The 23654-nt window shown below is 37.2% G+C and overlaps 2 protein-coding genes across 3 annotated transcripts in view; both read left to right on the top strand.

The window, feature by feature from the left end:
• The window catches only part of rsu1 (Ras suppressor protein 1), a 45225-nt gene extending 35080 nt beyond the window's left edge, over positions 1-10145 (top strand). For both annotated transcript variants that reach the window (XM_073863704.1, XM_073863705.1), the window contains exon 9: positions 8476-10145. In XM_073863704.1, the coding sequence (XP_073719805.1) occupies positions 8476-8578 (103 nt within the window). In that variant the 3' untranslated portion in view covers positions 8579-10145. The remainder of the gene's footprint in view (positions 1-8475) is intronic.
• A 4689-nt stretch (positions 10146-14834) lies between these two features.
• c1ql3a (complement component 1, q subcomponent-like 3a) lies at positions 14835-18351 on the top strand. The gene is made up of 2 exons (XM_055182990.2): positions 14835-16054; positions 17544-18351. Exons 1-2 carry the CDS (start codon positions 15461-15463, stop codon positions 17721-17723), a joined length of 774 nt encoding a protein of 257 aa, XP_055038965.1. The 5' UTR covers positions 14835-15460; the 3' UTR covers positions 17724-18351.
• The last annotated feature ends 5303 nt before the right edge of the window (positions 18352-23654 follow it).

Raw genomic sequence — 23654 nt, 5'->3', positions numbered from 1 at the left:
GACATTGAATTACATGTAAGGGTCGTGCTGGGTCTAATAAAACATAACCATTTTGTTATTATAGTTTATCAAAATGAATAAATGTGTAGGCTAAATGAAAATAAGTATGTGATGTAATTTAAGAGATTGATTCCCCTGGTTAATCTCTTGTCTTTAATTTTTGGGAATCTTGTAATGTAATATCATCTTAAACACACATGTACAAATTACCTCCACCCACAATGACAGTTCGATGATCCACAAGTCTCCCACACATTTATTATTAAATCATTCTCTCTAACCTCCATCACACCAGAAACCGCTTTGAAAAGCCTTTGTGAGAAAACACACACACAGACACTTATAACTGGGTGCCCTGACTGTGTTAGACACTCTAGACTGTAACTGAGATTAATTATCCTGTGTGGATCTGGAGCACTCGCAGGAAAAAGACCATCGCCGGCTGTGTCTGAGAAAACATTCTTTTTACTGTCCCAGTCCATTTTTAATTGGGTCTAAATGACGAGGAACGCAGATAAACGTGGGATAAATCTGTGTGTTTATTATGCGGCCACAGAGAGTTAGTTGTGATTGACGCTTTTCTTTAATTCCCCCATTAGATTTTTGCTATCGACATTAGCGGTGCATTTATATTTGGGACCCTGTCTGTGAAATCCAGGTTAAAGTCTCATAATCTAATTATGAGATTAAAAGCATCAAAGTTTAATTTCACTCATTTATTTCACACTGATTTAAATACATGATCTCACTCTATCAGTATTAAATATATCAAAGTTATATTTTCACAAAATTTGTTTTTAGGATCAGTAAATCACAAAAACTGACTTAAGTTGGGTTTTCACAGGCTGGTTCACATTTTCTGTACTGCTGATGTAGAGGTGTCATTATGAACAGCCATTGTAGCAAAGTAGTTTAAAGTTGTCAGTTTACATTTTTTTGGGAAGGTTTCCTGGACAGGGCTTATCCTAGTCCCAGACTAAAATGGATGTTTGAGCTGCCTTAATTTTAAAACACCTTGCACTGACATATCTTAAGATATATCAGTATCATTGTTTTGTCTCAAGATGCACACCTGTATTGTTTTTTGTAAGGTATGTTTGTAAAAACCACTTTAATGCCCTAACATAACTAAGGCTTAATGCTGGATTAATCTAAACCTGTCTGGGAAATCGATGCTTAAAAGTACTAAAATACATTTTCCTTTAACATGAAAGACAAGTAAGGGACCAACATTAAATTGTCTTTAACCACTACCCGTTTAAAAATAAAGGTTGTAAAAGGGTTCTTCACAGTGATGCCATTGGAGAACCAAAAATGGGTCTTCTAAGAACCTTTTAAAACCAAAGATTTTTGTAATATAAAACCCAAAAAACACTTGCACACTGTGGGCCCTATTTTAACGATCTAAGCGCATTGTCTAAAACGCACAGTCTAAATGGGCGTGTCCGATTCCACTTTTGCTAATTTAACGATGGGAAAAATGGTTTATGCGCCAAGTGCACAGCCTAAAAGGGTTGTTCATATTCTCATAATGAGTAATGGGTGTGTTTTGGCCGTAACGTGCAATAAACCAGTGATTCCCAACCGGGGGAAGAGTTTCCAGGGGGTACGTGAAAAAATTTACATTTTGCTTTGATCTCATTTACTTTTAATAAAAATGTCTTTCGCTTGTCCAGTCATTTACCTAAGATTAATTTTTGTGAGGAAAGCATTGTAAAAAGGACAACATTGTAATTTTAATCTTATCATTAATATAATTTGCCGTCAAGAGTAAATGCGCTGCATGATCCAAAACGCAATAGCGATGTCCAACTCAAGAACGATCGAACTATTTTCAATGAACCTGAATAGTTTCTAAAGACACAAAGTTTATTAACTATAAATTCTGTTAAAATAATGTTATAATATTCATTCCCGCTGCCGTTGCATTTTCAAATTATGCAAAAAAAAGTTTGCATTGTTTTTGGCTAACATATTTTGTCCCGTATGATGTCTTTTGTATTTATAGAGAATGCCTTAACACATTTTGTTTCTCTTTATATTTGAACAGAATAATTTAACTTATTTGCACACTTTAATTATCAGTAACTTTAATTGAGATTTTAGTAAATTTAGGGCTATATATACTATACTATATATTTATTTTAAAGTATGTTCCTCTGGCAAAATGTAATACTCTCCTCGCATTAATGTTAATGTAGGAAAACTTCCACAAATGCATATGCAAACAGGTCGCAAAAATAACACCTTTTCAGAGCTAAATATCTATTGCGTGTCTTTAGTAAGTTCAGTCGTTATTTAATGGCAAAATTATGGTTTGCGCAAGCTGTTAGTAAATCTGGCCCTTAAAGGGGTCATATGATGATTTTTTTTAATTTGTAAAATAAGTATTTGGCGTTCCCAGAGTCCATATTTGAAGTTTTATCTCAAAACACCCTACAGATAATTAATTATAGCATGTCAAAATTGCCATTTTGTAGGCCTGAGCAAAATGTACCGTTTTTGGGTCTGTCTTTTAAAATGCAAATGAGCTGATAAAATGCAAACACTGATCGCAATGGTAGTGGTTTGTTGAAATAAACATGCTTCATCAGTCAGTGCTTTTTACTTTAATGTTTAAAATTAATTAATTAATTAAAATTACTAATTATTTGTCTTTAAAACACAACTTTGGTTTAGTTTCGATGAAGGGGTACTTGAGCCTTACTAATAGGGCTGTGGGGGTACTTAGGGCTAAAAAGGTTGGGAACCACTGATCTAGCACATAGTTGTTGTGCCAGGCAGCTAATTAAGTATATCATAAAATAATGTGATCAAAGGGATAGGTGATAAAATATTAACTTCTTCCCCGCCATTGACAAGTTATCTTGTCAATTAAGAGAAACGCTTCCTTGCCAATGATAAGTTTTTACAGCAATCCGTATTTCCACTATTATCCACCAGGTGGCCAACTTATAAAACCCGGAAGCAACCGCTAAGGCCAAACAGTTCAAACTCTGTGTATGTTTTGAATATCGGTCTGAATCTGATCTCTATCAAAAGTCCTTAAAAATGCAATTATCTTAGCTTTTTGCTCAAAATTTGGTATTTTAGAAGAAAACTACCCATATTTGAGAACTCATCAAAAGAGAATAAATTCACATAGGATGAAACTTTTAAGTGTGCATTAGAAAAACTTGTATATAAAAACATTCATTGGCTATCTCCTCCAGGCATATACAAATAGAAGTTAAGCTACTGAGAACTTAAAGAGCCACTGCCTTGGGTCATCTTACAATTGCTTTAACCTCCTAAGACCCAAGCTTTGGTTTGTCTTTTTTTTCAGATTTCTTCCAGCTATTTTTGGGTTAGGAAGAACCAATAAATATAATAACCAAATATTTTTCTTTGAACATGAAGCAGTGTAATTGTCCATGATTGTGTACAACAGGTTCCAGATACACAGAATAAAGTATTATGGTGCAAACAACAAAAGATGTGATGTCCAGGTATGTGGACATCCAGGTCTTAGAAGGTTAAGACAAAAGGGCATGTAAGACATATGTCTGGTTGTTGGGCAGATTTCAGCTGTATTTTTTTTATTTCTGGTTAGTTGATGACAGAATCCGTCATGATTAGATCTTTAGTTGTGGTGTTAGATGTGGGAGTTTCTCTTCCTGGCGGTGGGGCCTTCAAGCCTGCAGGACACTGACACAAAGAGAAGTGTTTTTGGATTCAGCTCACAACCCCCCTGTATTTCAGCCTGCTGTAAAACAGCCTAATTTAGCCCTGACACCAGCACAAACATCTACGTGCATCTGTCAACACTGATTCCTTCAGTAAGCCTCGCTCAGAACGGCTCACACAAACGCACACAGACTTTTCACATACATGAATGTATCAGCTGGTTAACATGCTTCCAGTGAGCTTTTCTGCCTGCATGATCAGATCGCAAGAATCAAAGATTAACCCTTCAATGCTAAAGCAGGCAATTGTAAGGTCACAGGTTTAAAGGGGACATATCATGAAAATCTGACTTTTTTCATGTTTCAAGAGCTATAATTGGGTACCCAGTGCTCCTATCAACCTAAAAAATTTGAAAAATAATACCCCAGTAACTTAGTTTTGGTAAACCATTCTCTGCAAGCATGTGAAAAAATATGTAATTGAAATTTGGCTCCCCTTGTGATGTCAGAAGGGGATAATACCGCCCCTTAATCTGCACTATTCAACCACAGCACTGCCATTTAGTGCAGTGATCAACTCATTTGCATTTTAAAGGACACACCCCAAAATAGCACATTTTTGCTCACACCTACAAAGTGGTAATTTTAACGTTATAATAAATTTTATATATATATATATATATATATATATATATATATATATATATATATATATATATATATATATATATATATATATATATATATATATATAATTTTAAGCTAAAACTTCACATACGTACTCTGGAGACACTAAAGATTTATTTTACATCGTTAAAAAGTATTATTATATTCATTATATTTATTCATCCTATATCAACTTAAATGCCAAAAATGAAATAAAATTGGTATTAAATCATTTTAAATAATAGTAAATAATGTGATTATATAATTTTTTAAAACATTTTTTTAATATAAAGTTTAAAGTTTGTGGAAGTCGCTTTATAAGGTCAATTTTTGCTAAAGTCTCATAATCTGTTATTAAGATTAAGAGCATTTAAGTTTGCTTTCAACCATTAATTTCACATTGATTTCAATCTTTGACATAATCTTACTTATTTTCCCAGAATGTTCTTTACGTTATGATTTTAAATAAAAAAATAAAAGACTTTAAGATATCTTTATGAAAACCGGTGAAAACATCTTTCTCTTTACTGTCTCAAATCATTTTAGTTGCACATTCACTGTATCATGATTAAGAATCACTGAATTAAACATGAAGAAACGCTTTACAAACCATCGCATGCATGCAGTTTTTAAATGTGACATAAGTCTGTGTTTTTCCTTGTATGTGTGAGATGGAAAGCTGTCGTGGAGGTCTTTGATATTTCTGTACTCTGAGGGTCCACTGGGGCCTGAATGGTGTCTCTCCGCTGGGTTCTTGCCTCTGCGCCTGGCTGCGCAGCTCTGGAGGAGCCAGAAAGGAACAGAAACCTTCAGGCCCCAAGGGAAGAACCTCAGACAGGACCACACACACAGAGAGACGGGCTTAAGAGAGATTGAAAGATACAAAAGAACAAGAGAAACCTACTTGCTGTGAAACACATGCGGAGATTTATAAGTGATGTCTTATGAGACAAGTGCTTTGCACGCCTGTATGGACAAGTGTCAGAGGGCATGTATATTTTTGGCCCTGTCTGTGAAAACACAGCTCAATGTAATTTTTTGTGTTTTACAGTTTCTACATAATAAATTACAAATAATAATATAAAATATAATACATTTGTGACCCGTGCTGGCAATTTTTTTTAAATGAGTTATTTATATTTTGACAATTACTATAAAAAAAACTTCAAAGCGATGTATGATTTGTTGGAATCTGACACAAAAATGACGATTTAAAGTTGATTCAGCAAAGTCGATTTTGAAAAAAATCGAGTTAAAGGGGACAGAGAATGAAAAAACATTTTTACCTTGTCTTTGTTGAATAATGGTAGTCTACCCACATTCACAAACATACAAAAATTGCTAAACATGCTGAATATCTCAGTCTCATAGAAATTCCTCTTTTAGAAATGTTAGCCAGAAAACAGCCCAATCTGAAAAACTGATGCTTATGACATCACAGGCATCTAACTGCCCCTCCACTTTAAAATAATTGGCTACATTTTAACCGTAAGCAAAAATACCACGGTGTTGCGGTATTGCCATTGTTACACTAAAATGTGTTATTTTCAAATGTCTGCGTATAAAAACATCAACTTTCGAACTGGACACAATACATTTTCTTTTTAAGCAACATACAACGTGTATGCCAGGTAAAAATCAAGCCTTTAAATGATAATATTCTTTCAAAAGTCTGTCATTAAAATGTAAACGTGAATTCAATTACATGATTTAATTCATTTTGTGTAAATACAGTTCATACCTTGAAAACAGTATCACCGAAAATTGAAACCGTGACTCTTTAAAACCTCGGTATACCTTAAAACCGGTAAACTGGCCCATGCCTAGGTGTAAACATACATTTGCATAAAGCATCTATATTTGTTGATTAAAGTATTAAAAACTTAAAAAGTGTACATTTTAGAACAGATAAAAATGTGTGATTAACTTGCGATTAATCGCGAGTTAACTCACAACAATCATGCGATTAATCTAAATTAAATATTTTAGGGCGCACTCACATTATCCGAACCTCGGCTTTATTGCCCCCCCTCCCTAATCCCCCAGATGCACGCACTCAAACTGTACTTTTATCGATCCGAGCCCGTGCGCGCTTTTATCATTAGGATGCGATTGTTGTGAAAAAAGCAGGAAGTAGAGCGCTCTCTTAACACTGGAACCCATCTTAATGTTAAGCCCTCTCACATGTGATCATATTGCTTAGTTGATCTGTCACGTGTGCAGCTCGGACATTCACGTAACTCACTGCGTGCATCAGAAGGTTTTTAAGAAGGCAGATGAAGGTGAGTGGTCACGCAATTGACGTCTCTCCTTTTGAATTGTGCTCAGGCGCGAATGCGCTCACACCTAGCCTTCCGCGCCTGAGCCCAAGTGAACCGCGCCCCAGCCGGGTTGCAGAGGTGGGCTGGAGCGCGGTTTAACCACAGAGCGATCAAACTAGTCAAACGAACCAGGCTTTGAGGTCCAAATGCACCTGAGCATGATTTGGATGGTGTGAGTACACCCTTAATTGACTGACAGCCCTATACCTAAGCAGTTTTGTGGTTCGGAGGTTAAAAATCTAAGATTGTAAACTACATTCAAAGCCACCAAGGGTTCATTTGTCAGGGTTTCCATGCGTCCTCAAAATCCTTGAAAGTTTGTGAATCTGGGGGGGGGGGTCAAGGCTCGGGGAAGTTTTTGAAAATTTACATACATAGATACAGGTCATTGAAAGTGCTTGAATCTATTTTATGCAAGAAGTTTTTTTGGAAAAAAAACATATTATTCCCTGTGTAGTGTAGGATAATATCATAAAATTCTAGCCTTTTAAGCACACATGCTAAACTGTTCACTTTATATCTTCTGTATGCGAATGTTGATTCATATCAAAATGCTTTTTTGCATAGTTCTGTTTGAAACATGAAAACGTCTCGGGTTACGTATGTAACTGTTGATCCCTGAGAAGGGAACGAGACGCTGCGTCTCCCTTGCCATACTTCCTGCGTCCCTGTAACGCCGTCTTTGGCAATATTTCAGATAGCGATATACTTCTTGGCTCTCGCATCACCCTGTCTTTGTCGTTAAGCCTCACCATTGGTTGAATTTGATATACACATTCAGACACACTTACCCCTGGAGGCGTCCCCAAAGTGTCACCGCAGTGACGCAGCGTGAGTTCCCTCGAAAGGTAACAATGTATCTTAAAATGTGTAACCTTGGTCTCACTTGAAATGTATCCCCACATTTAGTCCTTGAATTTGAGGGTATTAGACCTTGAAAGCTCCTTGAATTTGAAGTTAACTAAGGTGTGGGAACCCTGATTTATAAACTATTAGTGCAAGTCCCTAAAATAAGTTTACTTTGAATAAAACTAAATGACTGCTTGCTTAAGTAAAGAAAGTTTAATGTATTTCTCTGATGGGGTAATTAAACGACTCCGCGCTAAGCGGAGTACGACTGCTCCGTTTTCTCTGCCCAGATGTGGTCCTTTGTAAATATTTAATATGAACCTTATAGTCATGAATTTTTCCGCCGCTTGACATTTCACAGCTCCGCAATTAGAATTCGACCTCAAATAGTATTCTTTAATTACACTCGGGAATGTCATACAGTAGTCGTGGACCCGACATGCTTGGTGTCGTGCCACCGACCCTGCGATCGCCAGCCACAACGTGAACATCCGATCAGAGATGAGTATTAATGAGCTAACAAAAGGATTACCGTACAGATAGAGACTCCCTATGTAGCAAATTCACATTGGAAGAGCACCTATGCTTTTTGAGCGAATATGTGCCTGCATAAAATACATTGTCACTCTCTTTCTCTTTTCCTGAGCCCATCCTCTGAAATAAAGAGGGACCACTGGACTGGAAATTGCTCATCCTACATGTCCTGTCTCTCTCCATTCTGTGCGAAGGGTTGGTTGTGGATAATTGTGTCTCTGTGCGGTACACAGCTGTAGCCGAGGGGTGTCGGACAGCACAGAGAGTTCTGTGTCCCAGTGGGCGACCCGTCAGCGTGTTAGACTCAATTAATCCTCTTTCAGCTGGTTAACACTAAAAATATAACTCCCCTCTCGCTCGCTACTCTGTATTCAAAGCTTTTTGCCGAAGCTATACGAGCGGCCAGGTGTGATCACACAATGTTTGTTTTTGTTTTGCAGTCTTTACGGTCGACACATGCAGGCCAATCCAGAGCCACCCAAAAAGAACGCGGACAAATCCAAGAAGATTAGCCGCAAGCCGCTGGCGGCCAAAAACAAGTGAAGACGACGACTGATCCGCGCTGAACCTCACTGCATGTGCCTTTCCCGTTTTATATATTTATTCAGAAAGTATGTTTTATATTGCTTCAGTATTATGCTAATCACGTAAACCTTTGTTGTTTTACTTCGAAAATCATTACTTTTACATTTCAAAACGAACAGGAAGTCACTCAACAAGTCATGATACAGATGTTAAGTTGCATCTTGTGCATCTTGTGCTCGGGTCTCTGTTGTCTCTCTCTCTCTAGTAAAGCATCCAGCCATCCGAATGAGGAAAGCTGTGTTTCTTAGGTAATTTTGGGATGCAGTGACAAGGGTTGTGTAACCGTAGAGGGATTTAGCTCGAGTTTGGGGTCTTAGCCAAGTCTGAGCAGGATTGTGTCAGGTCTCGGGGGGACACCGCTGATTGCTTCCTCTGGCTCTTAATGACAGATATGAATGGCCAGGAGCGTAATCTCAGATGGTACACGCAGCAGAGACCAGACACAAACGTCCCGCTGGCCATTTAAGAGAGGGTCAACAAGATATTTAAACAAACCACAGAGGGCGAACTCTGTAATGGTGGGCCAAAACATATCAGCTATTGTTTCACATGTCATTGTATTACAGTTAATGTGACGGTGCAAGTTTTTACTGTAAACGATACAGTATTGTGGTCGAAATTATTTAGCATTAACGGTTTTTTGTGTATCATGATGCTTACTACGTATATTGTACACTAACACTTCTGCAAAGCTTGACTTTTTACTTTTTTGTATATTTTAAATGGTCACAAAATGTTTCATTGCAATCACATTCAAGCTGTATTTTCGTATTTTTAATCATGCGCAAGTGAAGCTATGTACTGAATTTTTAACACTGAAATAAAGTCACAGTTTTGTTGGTCAATTCATTATTTGTAACGTTTCTGATGTCAGTTTATAAACAATTATTTTGTAAATAATAGTTTTACAAACAATAAAAAAATGTGCTTTGCGTAAGACAAGTCTAATTTTGTTTACGCATTAAAACAAAGACATTAACACACAATAAATGGCTCGTAAATGCTAAGCGAAATGAAGCTTACAGGCGATTACTCTATGGCTTGGTTTCACAGACAAGGCTTAAGTAAACCCAAAACTAAGTCTTAGTTCAATTAAGATGTTTAAGCATGTTTTATAGATGTTACTGGTGTGTACAGTATCTTGAGACAAATCAACGGCACTGGCATATCTTAAGTTTATGTCATTAAAAGTTATTTGCAGTTGAGACAAATCAAATGTGTTTTAGTCTAGGACTAGCCTTAAGCTTTGTCTGTGATACTGGGGGTAAGTGTTTCAGTTGTTTGCTTAAATTGCTTATTTAATTTGTTTGCAAATGTCAACCTTACCATAAAATAAAGTTTTTACCAAAAGTTGTTTTAACCATAGCCTAGTGATATCTCAGATGTCAATATTCAATATACAAGTGAGATCTCTGTTTTTGTTTTCAAATTATTTTTATGGTTAGGTGATTGTCACATCCATTTTGTTGTTTCTTCCTTCATAAATGCATGCACAAAAATTTTAATAAAATATTTGTTCTTTGAAGAGATGTCCCTTCACAATATCCAGTATTATTTCATATTGTTTGTGTTTTTTTAATTCAAAGAAATTCTACAAAGTATGTTGTCCCTAAAAAAATCGTTTGGTAACACTTTCTATGAAGCCCATCTTTATAATGAATTATAGCCCCCTTTATAATTGTTTTTAGGTAATTATTACTATTCTATAAATATATTTATAACGACACAACAACACCTATACCCCATTATAAGAACAGTATATAGTTGGGTCAATGACCCGTATTGGTAAATTAAATGCAAACGGGTTAAAGTTTCTAAATAAATTAGCAGATTACTTGCATACATTCTCTTTTTTGAGGACCAAGTCTAAAATTTCTGGTTTTATTGACCAGTCTGTGTTTTTTAAAATAAAAAATCTACATATATTCATAAAAATGTGGAATAAAATATAATCATCTAGTTTAGTGTAATATGATTTTTCAAATTTGTCAAAGATTATTTAGAAAACAGAGCTGTTTTCAGCATATGTCAGGACAAATATCATAAAAACACATTCGAATTTACATTTAGAAATAACTTTTTTTTAATGATTACGTTTATATGCCATCAAGGTGGATAAAATATTTAATATTTCTCATTCTTTGGCGCAATTTGCGGTTACACCATTTGACATTTTCAGGTCCATTCAGTCTTAACATTCATAAAAATGGTGCAAATGTATTTATTTATTGCATAAAATTAACGTAACTGTGCATTGAAATAAACCTGATGCGTGCTTTTAAAACAAGTTTTTTAAAAAGACTTCTGAATTTCTCATCTTGACAAACCGTTTTTGTCACTGACCCAGTTACATTTATAATATTTTTATTATTATTATTATAAGTGATGCATTTGCATTTTTAATGCGCATGCTCATAATCTTTAATACACTGATTTATAAGTATTAATTACTTTGTGGTATACTTCCATGTATTTTTTTATTGTATTATTTTTCTCATTTTAATGGACTTTAATGGACCCCAACACGTAACAGTTTTAATGCAGTTTAAAATTGCAGTTTCAAAGGACTCTAAACGATCTCAAACGAGGCATAAGGGTCTTATCTAGCGAAACTATTGTCATTTTTGGCAAGAAAAATAAAAAATATGCACTTTTAAACCACAACTTCTCTTCTTCCTCCGCCTGTGTGACGAGCCAGCGCGACCTCACATAATTGCGTAATGCCGTGGAAAGGTCACGTGTTACATATATGAAACACACATTTGCGGACCATATTAAACAATAAACTGACACAAAGACATTAATTATTATCATTCCACCTACAACAACGTCGGAACGGTCCTCTTTCTCCACACTTGTAAACACTGGGGCGTAGTTTCGCATACGTCCTCCGTAACCTCTTGACATAATGACGTATTACGCGAGGTCGCGCTGGACTGGATGAAGACGAGAAGTTGTGGATTAAAAGTGCATATTTTTTATTTATTTTTTTGCCAAAAATGACAATCGTTCCCTATAGATAAGACCCTTATGCCTCGTTTGGGATTGTTTAGAGTCCTTTGAAACTCCGTTGAAACTGCAATTTTAAACTGCATTAAAACTGTTAAGTATTGGGGTCCATTAAAGTCCATTAAAATTAAAAAAATCCTGGAATGCTTTCCTAAAAAAAAAAAAATAATATTAATAATTTCTTCTTGACTAAACAAAGAAAGACATCAACATTTTGGATGACATGGTGGTGAGTAAATTATCTGGATTTTTTAAAGAAAATGGACTAATTCTTTTAAGCCATCAATAATGCATTTATAGAGGTTAATAACGGTATTATAAGTAACTCATAACATGGCTATTAACAACAATATAAAACAATTTAGTTATTTGACAAAGAACTAAATCTGCATTACTAACAGATTTAATATATTGCTAATAAATACATTCTTTATATTTAAATTTTTGAATGAAAATGTCATATCCATAACACTGGAATTACTCTGTCAATTTTACTGCAGATGTAGGCTTTTATATGAGCTTACATATGTAAGCCTGTTAAGCACAATTGGTGTAAGGTCATGCATGCAAACACAAAAAGTTCTGTGTGACTTATTAAATCACGAAAAGTTTCAAATAAGTTGAAAGTTGTCGAATAAGTGAACCATGTGAAAACAATGCTTGGTTTGAAATGTGTGATCTGAAAGCGTTACAGAGGATCATCACATCTAAAAACGATCTTCCCATCGGAGGCCCGGTCATGACAGGAGATCAGGGGTAATGGAGCTGACCTTTCATCGCCGTGAGTCAGATGATATACCGTGTGTTGGTGTGTTTGAAGAGGATCCGTGCCAGCCGTGTGGGAATTCCTGTCTCTCTTTGCTAATATTCCACTCACATTATTATTACCCTGTCCAGACGCCGTGTGCGCCTGTCGCCCTGTCCTTCTTGTTCACACTCAGCAGGCACATCTGTCCAGAGGCCCAATACACTTTCCTTCATCGACACAATCTCACACTCAGCGTGAACATCTGTCCGTGGCAAAGTCCGCACCGTGTAGCCAACCTCTCAGTCTTTCGACCCCCTGCATTCTTCGTTGCTTTCAAAACTTTTTTGATTTGGAAAAGTAGGTTTGGAGAGTGAAGAGGTGTGGTTTCAAAGTTTACCGCAAACTGTTGGACATTCATTACGGTCCAAAGTCTTCAGGCAATCAATCTCGTGCTCGGCTGAGAAACGGTTCTTTAGATCCCAACCCGAGTTTGTCCCATCCTTCTGCCGGTGTCGATAGGAAGTAGGACGTTGAGGTTTAAAAATGACTCTGAATGGCGATGGATCACCATGCACGCCAACACGCGTCACCGCCAACAATTACTCACTGACCTTTCGGAAAATCCTTGAATGTCTTTTTCCCTTCTTTGAGTTACAGACTTGTAGCGACTTTGCTTGGCTTGATTACTTTTTTTGTTTGTTTAGTCCGTTTTATCATCCCGTTTAAAACGATTTCTCGTAGCGTACTCTCTATGCTGCTCATACGCTGAAGGGCATTACGGCCCTCGCTAACCGAGGTCATTGATTTTTGCAGCTTGATTTATGGGGTGGGGGAAACTCCATCGGAGAGCAGGTCCCATGCCGACCAATGAAATGGTGTAGTCGGTTCAACACTGTTGAACCTAGACTTTCATCAGGCGTCCAAGGTAAGCAGTATGGACAGGGGGCCATTGTGTTGTCCGAGAATAATTGGCTGTGTTCAAGACCTCGCTGAATCAAAGCAGAACAACACAACACAACAGAGGATTATGCCAAGTCGGGTACATCCGGATTGGAGATGGAGATGTTTTTGGGTTTTCAAAACCTCAAAGCACTTATGGCTAACCACAAAATGATGGTCTCTAATCAAATAACCTGTTGAATATAGCAGAGGTGCATCAATGAGGTCGATTCCCGGATAGTTAAATGAATGATTCGTTTCTGCATGCAGTAGTGGCAGCACGTCACCAGCGAGTCTATACTATTGGCAAGCGTGTCGTTTGGCGGTTGTGCCATTACCTTCGAAGTTCATTCTCAGGGACTTCGCACGATACGGTTCATAAACATTTCCGATAACTTAATTTTTCACCGTGCGGTGACCTACAACGTCAGTTTGAATCAAAAGTGACTGCACGGATGCAAAAGTTTGGTTAACTTTCGCGTCTAAAAGTTAACAAAGGAAGATGTTTCAATTTAAAGAATCAAAAGCATCTGATGGTAATGCTTTACATTATAATGTCTGTTATACTTTATAGGGGAGGGCGGGGCTAATTGTCACATGAGGAAGTTGTCACAGGGAAAACCCCAACAAAGCTTGTATTTCTTTGTAGACACTCAAAGCTTATTGAATCTAAGGTCATACTGATAGAAATGTATAACAATGTATAGAATTCACTGTAAGGCATAAATATAATGTAGCATTTTAAGTTTAAATCATTCATAAATTAGGACGTTTATTTGTGTGAATTAACCTGTTTTTGAATTCTGTTCACTGAACACAATAAAAGACTCTTAACTAATAAATAAAAGTCTAAACGAGGATTTTTCATAAATTTTTAGGAAAGATAAAACTTGTCAAATAGTTAAAATATATTTGTTATAGGGCTAGGAAAAGATTAATCGCGATTAATCGCATTCAAAATAAAAGTTATTTTTTTGCATAATATATGTGTGTGTACTGTGTGTAATTATTGTGTATATTTAACCACACACACACATACATAATTCATGTCAGATTTTTTTATTTATATATCAATTTTGTTATTTATATATAATATAGAATATATAAAAATATAAATAAATTAGGGCTGTCAAAAGATTAATCACGATTAATCTTATCCAAAAGTTTGTGTTTACATAACATATGTGTGTGTACTGTGTATAATTATTATTTATATATAAAAACACACACAATCATGTATATAAGAAATATTGGTTATATTTCTATATAAAATATTTATATTTCTATATAATATAAATTATATAAATGTATATACAGTATATAAATGCAAATATTTTTTAAATAGATACATGAATGTGTGTGTGTGTTTATATATACATAATATTTACACACAGTACGCACACATATGTTATGTAAACACAAACTTTTATTTTGGATGTGATTAATCGCGATTAATCTTTTGACAGCCCTAATTTGTTATTGTGACAAAGTGTCATTTAGGTATTTGTTTACAATTATTTTTAGTCATGTTACATAAAAATCTATATTTAATGCAATATATTGCTATATCTTTTAAGTGGTTTTGCGTTTTGGTGTGTTATAAGACAGAGCACGAGCACCCTCCCTTTCTCTCTCGTTCTTTCTCACACACGCACACACTCACAGAGCATCTCCACATCTTCATGACATCCACCTTTATTCAGCTATTCCCAGTTCATCGCGTCTTTTGCGCACAAAGGAAAGACTTTTCGAGCTTAGGACGGATAACGAGGGTGTGTACGAGGGTAACAGGTTGCTTTTTCCCGTCTGTCAGTGGAGTTTGTGCTTTGCCAGTCCACATGGAGAGATGCTGAAGGTGTTGCGCGTCTGGAGTGGTGCTGATGCTGAGGCAGGGCTGCGCGCGTTTTAGTGCGACTTGAGTAAGCCAACATCAGCAGAAAAGAAGTTGAGAGGAAAAAAAGAGAAGCGTTTGGGGCCCAGGCCAAAAGTTCAATAGGAAAACCAATCGGACTTTTTTTCTTATCCATAGGGGTCCCACGCCAGCCTTCAAAATTTCGCCCAAAAGCAGACAGGAGGACCGGCCGGTCCTGACGCGACTCGTCGGCAGGAAGCGGCTGATCGCGGCTGGGGTGCTCGGTGTGGTCATGGTTTTGGTTCTGGTGATCCTCATCCCGGTTTTGGTGAGCTCCGCCGGGACCTCCGCCGCGCATTACGAGATGCTCGGTACCTGCAGGATGGTTTGCGATCCGTACGGTACCAAATCCCCGACCAGCACGGTCTCAGCAGACACGGTCCGGGACAGCAATCTTATGCAGTCGTTACCAACTTTTATACAAGGTCCGAAAGGTGAACCGGGACGCCCGGGAAAAGTGGGGCCGAGGGGCCCGCCTGGTGAACCGGGACCACCTGGACCTCCCGGACCCCCTGGAGAGAAAGGAGAACCGGGACGACCTGGATTACCGGGACAACCGGGACCGAACATGGCCACCGGTGCCATTAGCGCGGCCACCTACAGCACCGTACCCAAAATCGCCTTTTACGCGGGGCTCAAAAAGCAACACGAGGGCTACGAGCTGCTGAAGTTTGACGATGTGGTGACGAACCTCGGGAATCATTACGACCCCAGCACGGGAAAATTCACCTGCTCCATACCGGGAATATATTTCTTTACTTACCATGTGCTCATGCGAGGAGGAGACGGAACCAGCATGTGGGCTGACCTGTGCAAGAACAACCAGGTGAGCAAACACACAATAACGCATAAGAAAAATGACAGGAGAGCAAATTGAAACTTTTGTTTAATTGTGTCTCATATTACTCCTGAGAAAAAGACCCCAAAATCTCACAAATGCCTCCGTTGGAGTTTCAAAAGAGATCTCATTAATTTTACAAACTGGGCTCAGATTTGCGCCTCAATTAAAAACGTAATATTATTAAATATGAACTTAAACATTTCTCATCAAATTTACCCAAATCCAGGTTATTCTAACTTTACAATCTAGATTCTTTTACAGCTCCATAATGTATTTGAACAATTTAAACTAACTTGACACATAAATGAAAAACTGAGAATTTATACCTTTAAAATATATATTTGTTGGGGGATATAAACGCATTTCTAACACTTTAGCATAACTGTATGTGTCTTGTGTGTCTGCTTGGGTCATATTAAGGTGATGTTTGACCCATTCATATTAAACTCATTTTCTAGGGTGCTGTTGACTGATCAAAAAATATAATTGAAACCAGTGTCTCATGTCTGTTTTAATATAGTTAATTGGTTAAAGAAATATTATCATTATATATAAATAATAAAAACATAATCTATATAATTACATAAGTGCTTTATTAGTTGTTTATGATATTGTTCATTAAGTAATAATAATAATAATCATTATGATGATAATAATAGGTTAATTTTATTCAAATACTAGTTGCTAAACAATTAGTATCACATTTGAATGCAATGCCTCTTTTCCAAATTTTCTGCATTTGAAAATTAAAAAATCTATCACTTGAGATTTGATAAAACTGCCTTACTCTAATGATATTAGTTGAAAATGAATTTAAAGTGATATCAAATGTGAATTAAATCAAGGATTTAAATTGGCTTTCCAGGTAGATTAAACCTTAATATTTTAGCACAGTGAATGTTCTAGCTAATTTTTGCTTTAAGTAATAATAAATGGCTGAAATTTATTAATGCCTAAATATAAATCCTAAAAATAAACTGCTAATAAATGCCTCGCAACACCAGGATCCAGCATAACACATACATTATAAACAGCACATGTGCCATATTCAGAACCCCTTATAGGATTTTCTGCACACACTGCACTGTCTGTGTTGCAGAAATCAATTTTTAACCTGGGAGATATTTGCCAATTTACAGTTTCAGGTCCACTGAGATCCAATAATGAATTTTTAAAAAATAAAAATCTACATGGTACAATTTTAAGCCTTGGTATAATGCACATACGGTTTAGTGGTGTGGCCAATATTATACATTAACATATACCATGATGATATTAGCGTGCGTATATAATACAATACAAATTTAAAACCCATTTGGTCACCATACTCAATCTTAATGCCCAAAACCGTACCCGGCCTAATGAGGTTTTTCCGTTGAGAACTTCTAGTCCATGCATAACCACACAAGCAACCAGTTTTTCAACTACGCAACTATGTGACAGCTTGATCTTTCGACTAAATTTCCTCCCGCAGGTCCGTGCCAGTGCCATCGCCCAGGACGCAGATCAGAACTACGACTACGCCAGCAACAGTGCCGTCCTTCATCTTGAACCCGGCGATGAAGTCTACATCAAACTAGACGGAGGCAAAGCCCACGGGGGGAACAACAACAAGTACAGCACCTTCTCTGGCTTTATCATTTACGCCGATTAGGACCGGCACCTCGCCTTCTCGAGATGGTCTCTATCCCCCCTTCGCTTTTTGTTGTTTCTCTTGCATATTTTTTCTTTCGGGCCCGGGGCAAGTAGCCAGACCTGCTCGAACACTCACATCATAAGCGCGTAGATGTGGGTGTGACAGCAGAACTTGTTGCCCTACGATTCAAGAACGAACCGAATACGGCCCGTGGTCAAGCAGAGTGGAAAGATTTACACTTGAGAAACTACAGAGAAGGAGTTACTGTGTGTCTGTCTATCTCTGTGTCTATCAAAGAAGCCTGTGAGATATATTTTATAAATGTAACCAGATATATGTGCAATAAAGTAAACTACAATATGTCATCATCAGACCATCTCAGTAATATTTAGCAATGGCTGTCTGATGCTTAAATGTATGGATTTGCATATCAAGGAGTATTGGACCACCTAATATAGGCTAAGTCACCATCAGTCAGATGTCAAATGTAACCGTATTTCCTCTTGTATAATATACATCTGCAAAATATCGTCCCTGACTTTGTGAGTGAATTAGGAAAGTAAATGAAACAATATACCTTGTTGGCAATGGCTTGCATTGAATATCTCAGAATGCTTTCACTTTACAGTAAAAACATGCAATTATTTTTTTCTGTGTTATGTAAGTTGGCATCTTTAATTGCACACAGACGTTCTAGACAGAAGAGGAATAATGTTTCTTGTGATATTTAGAGCACTATGCAGAGTATGGGTGTTAATATGTAAACATGTATTCAAAGATTTCCAGAATGTGACTATTAATATTGCATCTTATTTTTCGTGTAAATATGGTAATGGGTAGTTTATTTTTTTGTTTGTTTCAAAGTGAAACTTTGGAGAGCATGAGGTGATTGCGATGAAACGTCACGTCACTCTTCCCAGCAAGCAAAAACCGAGACGTTGAAATGACGGATGTAGACCCAATATAGTCCGGCTATTAGTAACCATCACTTCTACCCTAAATAACCTTGAAATTGGTTACATGCCGTTTTTGCCAAAATAACATGTAAGCAAAGTCAACAGGTGTTCAAGGTGTTTGCTTGCATTTCTTCGTCTATTCTTGCTATAGTAGACGTCTATTAGACTTCACTGACAGCCCAAATTTAGCCTTGTTTTAGCCAAAATTGCTTGCTGGGTTGTGACATGAATGTGTGTGATGAATTGATATCTGAGGATTATTTCTTCCTGTGTTGCTGCTGTAATTCTCATTCACATCTCCAATCCTTCAAACGCATTTTCCATTAAATGGAAATTTGATCGGATATGTGCATTTTCCTTATTTGTAAATTTAAACTGAGTGAATATATTAATAAGTTCATTTATATGAGCAATAATAAGGAATCACTTCTTTGAGAGCGGGCATCCACTTGCACTCTAAAATGCTGGGTTAGTTTCAACTCAGCGTTGGGTCAAAATCACAGACTGTAAAAAATATGGATGTAGTGTCTGTGACGTCACCCATAGGTTTGTGAAGATTTTTTTGAAGCCAAACGTAGGCGATGCCCGCCGTTGCCATCTTGGCCGTGCGTCACCGAGCATCACATGTGGATTTTCGAAAATGAGTAAAGACGTGGGTGAAGCTAAGGTGGCTGGTTGCTAAAACTACGCACGCCTAGTTGGACTGTAGTGACAGCAGTGACAGTTCACCCTTCACTCAAATGACCACACCCTTAATTATGTAGAACTTTAAGGCTTAATATAATTTAAATGGATGAGTTACAAAAAAATTCACCTCCTCACAGTCGTCATGAAGGGCAAAATTAGCTATACATACCAAAAACCTTTTTTGTACCAGGCTGTAAACATATTATTTTCCACTGTAAAGTTGAGAATTTTAACATGGGGGTCTATGGGAATTGACTTCCTTTTGGAGCAAGTCGATGAATTGCAGTTTAAGTCACTTCCGTATTGGCTTCATCAGAGAGATCGGAAGGTTACCCCTCAATCAAAATGGGACAAACCCAGCCATTAGATTAAATTAATGGGAAATGTTTTTATTTGACCCAACAACCCAGGATTTTGTGTTGAAACAACCCAGCATGTTGAATTGCAGCCCAATGGGTTGGGTTTGTCCCTTTTTGACCCATCACTGGGTTAAAAATAACCAAGCATCTTTTTAGATTGTGCTGTTAGTGTCCTAATGCTCAGCTCGTTGTGTTGATGTATAAACTGTCACACCTGACTATAAAGTCAACACGAAATGGCATTCGCAACCTATTTACAACCATAAAGTGATGTATTTCAGAGTGAATCTTATGGATGCTCTGTTATAAATAATGTGGGGCACGACTTAAAAATCCTGAAACTGGATCGTGAGTGGCTGTTCCATAGCCGGATTTAAATGTTGCAATGGATTGTGGGAAATTATGGAAGGCTTTGGACTAAGATGTGGAGACTGAGGGTCAAGTTTCCTCTCTAAAAAAGGCAAAGATATAAGAAAGACTGCAGAATAGTAGCATACAAAACCCCAAAATAATTATTTGGGTTTTGATTGACATTAAAGGATTAGTCAATTTTCTTAAAAAAATCCAGAGAAGTTACTGACCTCCATGTCATTCAAAATGTTGATGTCTTTCTTTGTTCAGTCGAGAAGAAATGATGTTTTTTGAGGAAAACATTCCAGTGTTTTTCTTATTTTAATGGACTTGAATGGACCCCAACACTTAATAGTATTAATGCAGTTTAAAATTGCAGTTTCAAAGGACTCTAAACGATCTCAAAAGAGGCATAAGGGTCTTATCTAGCGAAATGATTGTCAGTTTTGACAAGAAAAATACAAAATATTCACTTTTAAACCACACTTTCTTGTCTATCTTCGGTCATGTGATGCGCCAGCGCGACCTCACGTAATACGTCATCACGTCAAGAGGTCACGGATGACGCCCCACACGTTTCGACGTTGTTGTATGTCAAATGATAATAATCAATGTCTTTGTGTCAGTTTATTGTTTACAACGGTCCGCAAATGTGCGTTTCATATATGTAACACGTGACCTTTCACAGCATTATGCAATTACGTGAGGTCACGCTGGCGCACCACAGGACCGGACCTAGACGAGAAATTGTGGTTTCAAAGTGGGTTTTTCTTGTCAAAAATGACAATTGTTTCACTAGATAAGACCCTTATGCCTCGTTTGGGATCGTTTAGAGTCCTTTGAAACTCCGTTGAAACTGCAAATTTAAACTGGATTAAACTGTTACGTGTTGGTGTCCATTAAAGTCCATTAAAATGAGAAAAATCCTGGAATGTTTTCCTCAAAAAACATAATTTCTTGTCGACTGAATAAAGAAAGACATCAACATTTTGGGTGACATGTAGGTGAGTAAATTATCTGGATTTTTTTAAAGAAAATTGACTAATCCTTTAACCCAGTGGTTCCCAAACGTTTTCAGTGTGCGGCCCCCCTTGTGTACGGTGGATTCCTTTCGCGGCCCCCCAAAGAAAATTTGTGACAAAAACAGTTCTAAAACTCAACATTTGAATAAAAAAACATTAAATTATAGAAAAAAGTAGTGCTTTTGGTTAGTAGCCTTATTTTTTTTAGGTTTAATTACAATAAATTCATGATAAATTAATGTATTTCATAAAATGTCATAAAACTGGGGCCCCTTGGCACCATCTCGCGGCCCCCAGTCCGAAAACCACTGCTTTAACTAATAGACCACACTGCCTAGATGACATCAACTGGAAGGGTCATATTTTGATAAAAGATTACAAAGACAAACTATATGCTAAATTGTGCACGGAAAAATAAAATAAAATAATTTTTTATGGTCTTTAAAGTTACACACAATGGTTGTGTCAACTATAGGCTTTTATTTTAGGTTAATTTAACCCAACGGTTGGGTTTTTCCATGTTTTACCCAACCAAAGTGTATGAAATTCAATTTGGATCTTCATTTCCACAGCATTTGAGGTGATGTCTGACTCAGCGAGACACAGTTTAAGTAGCAAGAATCACATTAAAATTAGCTTGCTGTCAAACTTCTTGCGTGACATCACACTAAAGAGCAGATGTCTGTTTCTTAGAGTCCAATGAGCTCGATCAACATAACATCATTTCTCACTTTCAGATTAAAATTCAGTCTCCGGGTGGACGGTGAAGGTCACGTGAAGAACTTAACACCCCAGATGGAGGTCTGACCTCTGCAGCTGTGAATGAACGCAAATGAATCACTCCAGATGATTTTAGTTCTGTAATAAAGTCAAACAGATGTTGACTACATCCCAGGAAAAGAGAAGAAAACTACACTTTTGGTGTGCATTTCGATTTGGGCGTTAAGTTTCGTTTCATATGAGAGGTCTGCGTGACCGGGCCAATCAGTGAGGGGTCAAACAGGAATCAAATCTCTGTGTAAAACATTTACAGACCCGATAGACCCCCTGACATAAACATAGCCTTTTATAATGAGCTCTGCACACACATGCGCTCTTTCTGTCTGTCTGGTGCTCTGTTTCTATCACTTTCTCTCATTTTTATGTAAATTTTGGTCCTTTGAAAGAGTTTGATGGAGTTCAGTAAGACTGTACAGTATTTGTGACTTGACAAAGCGGGTATAGGACATAATTCACCCTATAATGTTAACAGTAAAGATTAAATTTGGTTGCAATTTATATATTTTAACTCATTACTGTAATGAGAAAAGAATAAGATGTAAAAATGTCAAATATGACGTAAAATATTGTTTGGAGGGTGAAATGTGACATGTTCTTGGACGATTTCACTTGTATTGGTTTCCATGTTTAATTTCGTCTGAATTTATTCTGTGATTGGCCATGATATTTATATAAAATATCTGATCTCATTTCACTAAACACCCCCCCAAAATATGTACAGATCTGATAAAAGCGTTTGAAGGAAAAGATATTTTTCATAATATCGCCATTTATGGACCCCTCCATTTCAGAGGTCACAAGGTTACTTCTTCCCAGTAACATTTCTGGACTCAAAGGATTTTACAGTGTCGGTTACTCATCCGACTGAGAACTGACTCCTGGAAGACAAGGCCAGCCGTGACACGTGCCATTTTTCCTCTTTTTGTGACTAAACAAAATCTCTTTCGTCTCCATGAACGGATGTCATTCATCACCGAGTACCCTACCCAAGAAGCCACCTGCTCAGGCAACACTCACCGTCCTTTCTCAGGGGCGACCACGACTGCCACATTACTCAACATCAGTCACCTTTAACCCATGAGATTGTCCTCAGGACCAGACGTGAAAAGATTTCATAACACATTTTGGTCATTTAATTACACATGCGATGTGTCGGAAACGTTAATGGCAATTTTTTTGTCTGTCAGTAAATGAGGTCTGCCCTACTGACAGCTTTTTAATCATTTGTCAGTCTTTTTTTAAAGACTTCATAAATGTACAGATTCAGGTGAATAGTAGCCTGGATTTCATTACTGATATTTTCGATGTCGATAAAAAATGACTGCAAAATGATAGCGTTTCCATTAACCAGTGTTATGCAACCAAAACATAATTTTTCCTCTCACAATACAGTAAGTCATTCCAAAAGTCATAGCAATGTTATGATTTCGGTCTTATTGGCTGCTTTGTCTTTGTTTCACTTTGTGTTGTGTTTTTGTTTTGACAGCTCCACACGTGCGCGTCTTCCACCTGGTGATCTCATTACCTCTGACTTCTCTCACCTGCGACCCGCACCTGATTCTCATTATTGTCCAATCCGGTTTGATTTAAATTCCCCTCGTTTCCTTTGTTCATTGCAAGTTCGTCTTTGTATGTTCCTGCCCGCTAGCTTGTCTAGTTCTAGTCCTGTGAAGTCTGTTATCTGTTTCTCGTTTGATTTATTCACCGAGCTCTCTGCTGCCTTGTCTCCAGATTTCCCCGTCCTGCCATCAGTCTCTCCCGTTTGGTGTGTCTCTATCATCCAGCTGAGAACTC

Source organism: Misgurnus anguillicaudatus, chromosome 25, assembly GCF_027580225.2.
Source record: "Misgurnus anguillicaudatus chromosome 25, ASM2758022v2, whole genome shotgun sequence".
NCBI classification, from domain to species: Eukaryota; Metazoa; Chordata; class Actinopteri; order Cypriniformes; family Cobitidae; genus Misgurnus; species Misgurnus anguillicaudatus.
The sequence above is the reverse complement of the archived record's forward strand: the minus strand, read 5'-3'. Positions and strand labels throughout refer to the sequence as shown.